The sequence below is a fragment of the Vanessa cardui genome, chromosome 9, assembly GCF_905220365.1.
Source record: "Vanessa cardui chromosome 9, ilVanCard2.1, whole genome shotgun sequence".
Taxonomy (NCBI): domain Eukaryota; kingdom Metazoa; phylum Arthropoda; class Insecta; order Lepidoptera; family Nymphalidae; genus Vanessa; species Vanessa cardui.
In genome coordinates, this window is record NC_061131.1 from 12,350,216 (window position 1) to 12,361,991 (window position 11,776).

At 30.1% G+C, this 11,776-nt stretch overlaps 1 protein-coding gene across 1 annotated transcript; it reads right to left on the bottom strand.

The window, feature by feature from the left end:
* Positions 1-59: 59 nt before the first annotated feature.
* LOC124532358 (methionine aminopeptidase 1) lies at positions 60-5,027 on the bottom strand. The gene is made up of 6 exons (XM_047107245.1): positions 4,837-5,027; positions 4,501-4,771; positions 3,821-3,992; positions 3,020-3,314; positions 2,559-2,695; positions 60-1,833 (listed from the first exon to the last, which is right to left on the bottom strand). Exons 1-6 carry the CDS (start codon positions 4,994-4,996, stop codon positions 1,732-1,734), a joined length of 1,137 nt encoding a protein of 378 aa, XP_046963201.1. The 5' UTR covers positions 4,997-5,027; the 3' UTR covers positions 60-1,731.
* Between the last annotated feature and the right edge of the window lie 6,749 nt (positions 5,028-11,776).

Genomic DNA, 11,776 nt, shown 5'->3' on the forward strand with positions numbered 1-11,776 from the left:
TAACTAATTTATTAATTTATGTTGTTAAATGCCAAATGTACTAAATAAAACTAATTAAATATCGAATAAAAATTTATTTCATTTCATAGAGCTATCACAAATTATAAAAAAAATATTTCAGAAAACATGTCTATTGTGACGCATCCTTTACATTTAAAAATACTGAATTCGAAATAGAGAGATGTATAGCTGAAAATGTTGTATTATGAGCATTCGTTCATTCTTAAATTTATAAAGGAATAAGATACGATGTCTTTAGTTAGGTCTTTAAAAACTTTGGTCACTTATATTTTTTTTATTAAAAAATAACTTTAAGGAACATTATTATTCATCCAACTGCATACTAGCAATTAAAAAAAATGAATTAGTATAAGGTTATAAAATTCATCAAAATCAATATTATATGCAATGGCGTGCATCTGAAATCAGTTTGAATTTCGGAACACAATAAACACAATTTTTTTTTTTCAAATAAATACAATATCAGTCAAAGTTGAAATCCTTACAGCCTTGAATTTTCATAAAAAAACGATCATCATTTATTTTATTGAAATTTATATATATCATATAAATAAACCTTATCTATTAAAACCATATTATGTTTATTGAATGAATCGTATAAATTTGTTATAGTTAGTATTATTGTCATTTGGGTTTAAATAGAACTTTAAAACACCTAGTACCGAAAGTTCTCCCTATAGGGCTTTCCAAATAATTTTCCATATAATTTTAAAATTCGAATCAATTCAATTTACTACATTATAAACACAGTTTAGGTTTAATTAAAGACTTGAAAATAATCCTGTCAGCGCGGGAGATTTGGTGTTTTAAATTCAAAATAGCGAACAAAATCTTCCGCGTTCTCCGCCATCTTGAATTAAATTGAATTCAAGTGGAATTATTTTTGTTCGATATTATGATTGATGATGATTATGACTTAGGTCATTACAATGTTACTCGTAAAACTGATATATTCTATGTAAAAGTTAGAGTATTAAAATTGCTGATTGAATTTATGCAATGTCTGTAATAATTCTTTATTTAGATGCATGTATAAACATGCACGCCACAACATTATGTACTTACATGTTTTAGGAGTAATCATTTTATTTAATACACATTTTTATCGACCAATAACCGTTACCAAAAGCTAATAAAAACTGTCTATTAAGGATGATCAGTCTAAGTTTAATCGACAAATATTCACAGGAAGTAAGCTCATTGTTATTATTAATCGAATTAATTATTATTGGCCAACGGTAAATCAAAACTACTTTTTATTACTATGTTAGTTGTATTATCTTATACAGCCGAGTTAAAAAAAAAGCTGGATTTAGTAATAATGAACACAACTCATTGAAAGACATAAGATTTCACCGACGTGATGTTTTATTCAAAAATCAACGAAACCACTCCCTAACATTCCAAACATATTTCATATTCATCCACTGAGTACATTACATTTGGCTTTTTACTTAAACTATTGTAAATTGACATTTTTGGCATATGGTATTATTTTGCGGACGGTACTAAGAGCATAATATATAATGTTAATTAACTTAAGATTTTCAGATGAATCCTATACCATTAATGACACTTAATATCATAAAAGGGGTTAGAGGGTTCTGCGGTGTTGAACTGTTCATGTATAAACAGAGAATACAAGTATAGAATTTTATCAAACAACAGTTGTGAATATTTCACCTCAGTGGATGTTGTGCCTAATATTATCTACTTGAATTTTTCAAGCTGGTCCATGAACCAAGGACGTCCGGATGCCCGCTGTGTAAGTATGTCGCAACCAGTCTCCGTCACTAATAAAGTTTGTTCAAACTGTAAAAGAAAACAAACACTTATAATAATAATTAAAAGATTAATTATGCTTATTATTCTAGCTAGTTTTGTCATTGGCCCACGAATAAAATTATATTATCCCATAATATTTATTTATATCATTTTTTTTGCTATCTGAATTGACAGTAAGACCCTTTAATCTCGAAGTATACTTTGCGGTATATATTTTTTATGCCATAGCTAAGCAGACTGGTAATTCGGCCACCTAATAATAAGTGGTCTCCACTTCCCATAGATATGAGTACTGTAAAAAATACTAATCATTCCTCATATCAATGATGTGCCCTCAACCTCAGGAACTATGATATGTATTTTTATCTTTGACTTTGTCTCTCAGAAGAGTGTCTGTTGAGTCAGTTTTGGCTTACTTGCTATTTTAATGAATGAAATATCATTTATTAAGATTTATACTAGTTGAGGATCAAACTAAAGTTATGAATATATGGTATTATCTATGGTAAAAATAGATAAATATCCCCACTAACCTTTCTTTTACCTTTCATGAAGTCTACAAAACTTGTAAAGAAAGATTTTGACTAATTTTCTCTCAACTATGTAAATATTATAGCATAATATACAACATAAATATATATAAACAAAAGATTTATATAATATATTTTGAACATCAAGCAATACTAACTATAAATTATTAACCTAATGTAATTATATAGAGGTATAAGAGTTGTAAATTTGCTAAGTCTTACCTGTGCAGATCTTGAGCCGTCAGCAGTAACAGCAGTCCAGTGATCTGGCCACTGCTCATCACGCCAGCCACCTTCATTAATCATCGGCTCTATTGTGAAACAATGTCCTGGCTTCATTACACCCACTGCTTTGTTCTCTGTGAATCAAATTGCTTGAATTAACCACTGACTACAATATATATAAAAAATTATAGATCTCATCTATTATAAAAATGTAATGTATTATAGGTAAAATTGTAATAATGCACTCAAAGTTTTATTAAAATAGGATTACTTTAATAATCTGTACAGCAAATATTTTAAATTACTTGGTGGTAGGGCTTTGTGCTAGCCCGTCTTGGTACGTACGTCAGCGTCATTGTCTATGGATGATGGTGACCACTTACCATCAGGTGGCCCAAATGCTCGTCTGCCAACCTATAACTTAAAAAAAAAAAATCTATCAAAGACAAATCACTTACTTGCATAATGAGGCACATTGGGCGCTGTATGAAATAATCTATGGATTCCATGACCACAGTATGATCTAACTACACTCAGGCGATTAGCCTGTGCGTGCTTCTGTATGACATTCCCAATTTCTCTATACTTCTCGCCTGGTTTAACAATCTCTATCGCCTTTTGTAAGCACTCATATGTAATTTGTACAAGTTTTCTAGTTGATTCCGGAACATTACCAACAAAGAATGTCTCATTTAAATCACCGTGGAAACCTCTGTGATAGACTGTCACATCTACATTACATATGTCACCATCCTATAAAACATCACATTGAAAGAATTAATAATTACATATTAGAACAAAGACGTAAATACTAGCAAGTGTATAACTCTATATGTGCATAGTGATTATATAGGAAGCATACACCCGACCCATGATCTAACAAATTATGATTATTTATGATTTGGGAGAAAAAATTAATATTAATATATTCATTACAAAATATTGTTTTTGCATTACAATTTTTTAATAAATTATTATTAAATTTTTTTAAATCTTTATCCTGATTCAATATAAATCTTTGGCAACTTAGTACAGAATTATATATAATTTTTATTCATTGTAAATCTGTTAATATCTATAGTAGCATTACTAAGGCTTTCTTACTGTTGAGGACTACTTTCGGCTGTTCAAATGTTTTTAGTTCCAACACAATAGTTTCTACTACTAAGCATGTTAAAAATAGAGACAAATCGAGTATAAACAATGTCAAATGAGATTCAGTCGTGGTCTGACTGGACTGCATTTACTTATATACATACCTCTAAAGGACGTGCATCTGGTATGCCGTGACATATAACCTCATTCACTGATGTACAGCAACTTTTTGGGAAATTGTGATAATTTAGAGGGCTCGGGTAGCACTCCCTTTCAATACAGGCTTCATGCACAACCCGGTCAATTTCATCAGTAGTAACGCCGACGTCACACACCCTGTAAATAAAAAAATGGTTACTTATTATGTGATCAAAACTATTTGAACATTGCTTATGTATTTGGTGTTGCTACCATTTCAATTAAGTTTTTTCCTTTGAATAACTATTATTACCATTTGTTGATTACATACTACAGCCATCAGTAGTTTGTCATTTAATAACTCTCATTTATATGACTTTAATACAGATTTAATTCTTAGTATACACAAAAATAGAAATGGTATTATTTAAAAAATATTAACTACAAAGAGTTTTCATTTAACTTTTTATAAAACATACTTAAATAGAAAAGTGATTATAGAATATAAATTAATAGATAATCAACAGCTGCCAGACTTTTACTAGATATCATTCCAATAAGAATATAACAATCATTTAATAGTACTTTGTATTTCAATAATTATAAAAAAAAGTTTGTCCATATTATGTTTTTTGTATTTTGTATAATGTCTATAGAATATTAAAATGATTAGTGCTTCATAGCAAAATTTAAATATAAGTCTTACTTAGCAGCTTCATCTAAAACTTCTCTGCCCAGACGGCAAGAGACTCGCATTCCCTCTATTTCCTCATCATCGAGCACTTTTATCTGCCCAGAACCTTTTGCTGCATTTTCTGAAGCCGGGAAACCGGTAGGGTGATCGGCATAATCCGGGCGGCCTATATGAGCCGGCACCGTTCGTTTCGCTCCCAGAGGAAACGGCCTCAGCTTACCAGAAAATGAATAAGATGGCCAAGGATTGTATTCCACTCCAGGTCCATCTGTACTCTCACCCTCTATAACAAAATCATAATGAAACATTCTACGAAAACTCATTCAAACATAACCTATAAACACTCACTCGCTAACGAATGTATGATTTTATGTGATTTCCACGACTTCTTGAAACATTCCTGATTGCAGAAGAAAGAACCCTGTATACCCAGTTTAATACATGTTGGGCATTGTAGCATAGCAAGTGACTTGCACCCGGGAGTCTCACATAACACACTCGCTTCCATTTTCACTTAAACTGAATGTCAATTTACTTGACAACACAAGTGTCAATTAATGTTTGTAGAATCATAGACAATTTGTATTTGAAAAAAATGCTTAAATTTCTATCAACTACATCACATATCCGTAAAAAATATAAATATTTCTGTAGTAGCGATAAAATAGATGTTGTTTTAAATTCATGGAAATAATTTTTAAAAAAATACTTATTAAACTGGGTTATTTTTTTAATAAATACATACAATATTAATTTCTAGTAGTAGTACAATATTAGTTTCCGTAGTGCTATAAAACTCGATTCGCACTGAAAAAAAGTTTTTTCTTTGGCAGCATTTTCTTGACGTAGATTCACTGATTATTTTTATAGGTAGTTATAGGTGGTTAAACTCAATTCAAGAATCGACACTCGACCTATAAATTGCTTCATCAAAATATATGTATTTTAAGTTGACGTTATCCAAAATATCTGTTCATTAAAATAATTTATCATATCAACTTAATGTACTACTTAAATGGACAAATTGGATAAACAATATGTAAGCTATATATCTCGTGCAATTAAATTTCGTATTATAGTGTCTAACTATTGATCTATCACTTGCTACGATATGTCTTCTGTAATTTCTATTGTATAATATTATATATACTTACTGAAAAAGGTTTGTCGAAGCTGGCAGAGCAGGCCATCGGGAGAATCGTAACTCATAATAAAACTATTTCTTGTACGGATATATAAATAATTCCAAGCTGTTAATATATCACTGACATTCATTACAACAAGGTACAATAGATTTAAAAATATAATAAATTAAAATACAAAAGTTACCAATACACGCGACTGTATATTGACGTTACGTTTGACTTTGAAGCGGTCTATTTTTACTGTGTTTATTTTCTTCCAGCCATGCTTGTCCAGCAAACAGAGATTCTATAGACTTCGTTTTCTAAATAAAAGGCCTGATTTTTAATCTGACCACAAAACTTTAAAGATAAAATAAGATAATGTTTTCTATATTTAAATAAAACGACGACATTATACGATATATTATTATTTACTTTTGCGCTACTACAATCATTGATTTCTTTTAAATGGTGTGATGTGAAAAACATAGGCGAGTTTATTGAATATCACATAGATGTCGATAGCTTAATCTTTATTTTGACGTTATCAAAACGTGGACCGTTCTAGCGTATTTAAATAGACTTTTATAAATATTTTAATAGGGTAATATCTGTAGTAAAGTTGAAATTACTTTTTTCTGTAGATAAATTTGTTTTCCATACTCACATTTTAAGTATTCGTAAATCCTTTATTCTTCAAAATAATATACTATCTAATCTTTTCATTCTTATGCAACATAGCTATGATGGGTTCTTGATAATATTAATAACAAACACACAATAAACTTAAAAATAATTTTATCCATTTTCAATTTTATTTTAGCTTCTAAATAAAGATATATTAAAAAAGTTTCTATTCTAATATTCTTTATACCACTATAATTATTGAATTTGCATGTTATAAACCGATTACTATTGAAAGTAAAATGAAATATAGTAATTAGTATTAAAAAAATCCATATTAATCCTTATTTAGAGACTTGTTTAAAAACAACTCAAAAGATATTAAAAAAAAAAATTATTATACAAAGTTCGATTTGGGTGAACAGATTAATAAAACAATTATGCGTATTCTGTATTCGAATTTCAAATCAATAATGCATTATTTAAACACATCACTGATTAACTATAATTTGATACATTGTGGTTATTTGGAAATGAAGAAAGATAATGATTTCAATGAGCTGCAGAGGATCGGAGTGGTTTCCGGGCGAGCAGTCCCACGCCAAACGTTCGCCGCACTAATTTTCCGGCCGAGACCCTATTAAAGGAAATGCAAAGTAAGATATAAAATTTTATGACATTTTATCATTTTGCGAGTATTAGCTTTTACGGAATGTCCCATTTTGGAAGTTAGATTAGGATGACGATAAAATTTGACAGTTTTTTAAATTAATACGTAATGAAATATTTCAGTTACTTGCTGCTATGGTAGTTTGTTTTTAGTGTTGAAAAATCATTAAAAAAAAAAACACGAATAATTGTCAATCCGGGCAATGCCTACACAGATAAACAGTTTAATTTAAAATATTTATTTTCTGGTTTCACTACTTATTTGAAAAAAGGAACATACAATCTTGCGTGTTTAAATAACTGTTTAAAGTTTTTTTTTACATACAAACATTAAACATATTGCAGTTTTCAATGGTGATACTGACACTTGGCACATATGCCTTCATAATTTAAATTTAAAAAAAATAAACTATTTCGATTAATCATCACGTTAATCGTACAGACTTTGTGGGAGAGTGTTCAGAGAGTTTTCTCGGGGCGCTAGAATCAAACAGGCAACTCGATTTGTTAGTAAGTCTTACACACTGAATTAATCAAATTAACGGTAACTTTGATTATCTAGAAAAAGCGAACAGGTGTAGTGTGTTGTTAATTTGTATATTGTAAGTTCAAAAAAAGAACTACCAAATAATGTACACGATAACAATAACAACTACTACCTGTAAATTCCCACTGCTGGGCTACAGGCCTCCTCTCCCTTTGAGGAGAAGGTTTGGAACATATTCCACCACGCTGTGAATGCACATGTGGCAGAATTCTATGAAATTTTTCACATGCAGGTTTCCTCACGATGTTTTCCTTCACCGCTGAGCACGAGATGAATTATAAAGACAAAATAAGCACATGAAACAGCGGTGCTTGCCTGAGTTTGAACCCGCAATCATCGGTTAAGATGCACGCGTTCTAACCACTGGGCCATCACAATAATGTATAGTTTTTTATATCGTTGGACCGGCAAATGTGCCACCTGATGGTAAATAGTCACCGCCAATAAACACTATCTCAGTTATAAATATTAATAATTCCTTACCTCGCCAATGCGCCACTTTGGGTGCTAAGATTTTAAGCGAAAAAAAATACAGACGAATTGTTAACCTCCTCCTTTTTGAAGTCGGCTGAAAATGTAATTTACTGGCGCTTACTCACTCTTTAAACCGAAACAACAATTCTAAGCATTAATGTTTGGCAATAGAGTGTCTGACGAAGGGGAATACGAGTACACCTAGTCGAGCTTGCATAAAGCCCTACCACCAATATTTTTATAATATAATATTATTATAGCAAAAGTGGAAAGGTAACGTACATTATGTACTATACCTAACATTATAGAATAGATATAGAAGTTATCCCCTAGTTTACCTTGTATCACCATAAACCCTATGTAAATATTGTCCGTCAAATTATAAGATAGAGCAACCCTTACGGAATTATTATATGCGTAGTTAACTTAAGAGATTGGATTAGAAATGTCATGCATTGCTTCCCTAGATATTTTTAAATAATGTAATAATAATTATTGTATATGTATTAATTACTTAACGATCACCAAATCACATACTTTAAAAATTTATAATATTTAACAGACATTGTGAGGAGGTAAAAATAAAACGAGAGGTTTTGTGGGACACTCACTAAAAACGAATTTGCTTTGCTTTATAATATTATGTATAACAACAAAGGAATATTTAACGTTTGAGGATAATTAAATGACAATAATAAAATGGTTAATTAAAAATTCTTAGGTAATAAAAAATACAAAAAAGGAGCTGAAATAATATGACAATGTCGTCTAAAATAGAAAGAGAATAAGTAGTGCAAATTTTTTTTTTTTAATATTTTATATATATATATATATACACAAAAGTACCTACACATTCACAGTTGCTATCACAGCTATACCATAAATATTGATATATTTTTTTTCGCTATTTGTCAATTTTTTTAACAGGATGCTTCATAATATACATGTCCTCCGTGGTCTAGTGGTGTGTACACCGGTATTCATGGGTACACCACTCCGAGCTCCTGGGTTCGATTCCCGGCTGAGTCGATGTAGATTATCATTAGTTTTCAACCGACTTCAAAAAGGAGGAGGTTATCAATTCGTCTGTATTTTTTTTTATGTTTGTTACCTCATAACTCATCATTATTTTAAAAATAATTACGTATTCAACATATTTAAAAAAAAAAAATCGGTCCACCCAGTGAAAAGTTATGAGGTAACAAACATAAAAAAAAATACAGACGAATTGATAACCTCCTCCTTTTTGAAGTATTTTAAAATATGTTGAATACGCAATTATTTTTAAAATAATTGCGTATTCAACATATTTTTTAGAGTCCTAAGTAAAATGAAATAAAAAATATTAGACTACTTAAAAGTCGATTTACGATTATATAATATAGTTATAATTATTGCTATATTTGAAGTCGGTGTCAGCCAAGAAAACCCTACAGTATATCTATCAAAAAACATGTTTTTTACAAATTACCTTTTATACAACAATATACTGAATCAATCAAGGGGCTCGTATCGCTTTTTTCATTTGATTGTTGGAGCAAATGCACCGTGGCTGACACCGGCTTTAGCTACTTACATTGGGATCAGAGTAATGTATGTGATGTTGTCTCATATTTATTTAATTATTGATAAAATCAATTAAAAAATTAGAAATAACAGCAATAAAAACGCGTTCTCACCTCTCGTGAGAGGATTTCGAGCTCTATAATATTATAATGCGATATAATAAGTCGATGTCATGTCCAAGCTGTTCTCGTTCTAAGTTGCGGACGTAAACTATTAAAGCAAAGCAACCCTTCGGATAATTATTACACGTGTTCGGAATTAAGTTAATGAGGGAGCAAATATTATATAACATTTTATATATCAGGTTTTAGTAAGTATTAAGTTAAGCTTAAGACCATCATCGTCCAAATGTCGATATAACTATTGTAACGTATGTAAGATAATGATAGAAACAGCTACAGGTGATGACAAGGTTTGTACTTTTAACTACATACGAACTGGATAAATCTAAAATGGACAATTTTCACCCCAGTAGGAATAGCGAGGAAAATAGCTGTTGTTGTTGTAATGTTTTTACTTAGTGATAGGGCTTTGTGCAAGCCAGCCTGGGTAGGTACTACCCACTCGTCAGATATTCTACCGCTAAATAACAGTACGCAGTATTGTTGTGTCCCGGTTTGTAGGGTGAGTGAGCCCGTGAAAGTACAGGGGACATAGCAACTTAGTTCCCAAGGTTGGTGGCGCATTGATGATGTAAGGAATAGTTAATATTTCTTACAGTCTCATTGTCTATGGGTGATGGTGACCACTTACCATCAAGTTGCTCATACTCACACATACACAAAACACACACAAATATTTGAAAATAAAATTTTAAAACTTAAAACTAAGATTGTAATAAGGTTTTCACTTTTATAAGTACGTAGCTAAGTGTTACTTATGAATGAATGAAATAGGTAAATCCTTAGGAACTTGTTGTTCAAAGTACCGATTCAACTTAAAGCATTATTTGTTTTTTTTTTTAAGTTTATGTCTAATCTAGTTTTCAAGAAGGGAAAGTTCACGATTATTTGTGTAGTTTTTTTTTAAATGTATCTATTGGTATATTAAAAAAATATAATTATTATTATTATATATGTAAAAGGTACGTGGGTTGTTCTTGGAACGAATTTCGAGGGTTTTGTTTCTTATTCATAAGGACCAATTATCGAACTATAACGTATTCCAAAAATAGCTTGAAGTAGGAAAAAGGATGAATAAAACCTTAGATTTATTTATTTCATGAGAATTTCTAACAAAACAGCGAAGTCGTACACTACTGTAAGTTTATGATTAATATATATTTTTATAACTTCTGGTTATAAAAATATATATTAAACGCAGGCTAACCTCTAAGGCAATTATCATTAAATTTACAAAACCAGTCAATATACCACAAAAGAAAACATTTAGTATACAACAAAAATAACCATCAATAATCACATTACACCGTAATAATGTGTCAGCCATGAATCTCCCGCCTTTTTTTTAAGGTAAGTTGTGTCACTTGACGCAAATGTTGCTTGTTTATTCCAACAATATTAATTTAGAATTTGACGAATGACATCGCGTCAATTTGCCGTCTAATGTTGTTTATTTGACTTTTTTTCCTATTAAGTAAAAGACCTCATATCATACTAATTTGTATTAAGCAATTATTTTACGACTTCATTTTGTAACAATACTGTATGAAAAACATGTAATACTATAAGAAAAAAGTACACTAAAAGCGGTTTCTTTGCTAAACGACGTTCTATTTTTGAAACAATTAGGTATATTAATAATTTAACTAATGCTTTAGAGTAACCCTAGCCTTCAATACGGTGTTATGACATTTGATTCTATATCATAATTTATATCACATTATTATTGTATATTATGAATATAGCAGGGGCTATTGAATTTACTTTATTATATACAATTATTATTGTAATTAATTGATCAATAATTTGTTAACCTGTAATTAATATTATTTAATATGGCATAGCATTTAATACTGGCATGTAACACTATTTCTTATTTTAAATATGATTGAACTGTCATTAGAAAATTGAGCGGTAGCGTGGCATTGTAATAAAAGATAGAGATATTTGATTATCATTGTAAAACGATAATATTATATTGGCCATCCGGAACTACTGAAATTACACTACACATACATACATATCTATATATCTATGTACGTGTAAGTATATATGTGCTAATTTAGTGTAAATATGAACATTAAAATCATACAACAGAATTTTTTATACTCTGTACAATTTTACAATAGTTCGACAGTTGTTTATTTTAGAAACTTGATTCG

What these genes read in the sequence shown, in the direction of transcription:
- LOC124532358 (XM_047107245.1), bottom strand. Translation starts at nt 4,996, where the DNA reads ATGGAAGCGAGTGTGTTATGTGAGACTCCCGGGTGCAAGTCACTTGCT. An exon ending in CAGATGCACGTCCTTTAGAG is followed by an intron (nt 3,315 to 3,820) that starts GTATGTATATAA and finishes GATGTTTTATAG; the next exon opens with GATGGTGACATATGTAATGT. An exon ending in ACGGCTCAAGATCTGCACAG is followed by an intron (nt 1,834 to 2,558) that starts GTAAGACTTAGC and finishes TTTCTTTTACAG; the next exon opens with TTTGAACAAACTTTATTAGT.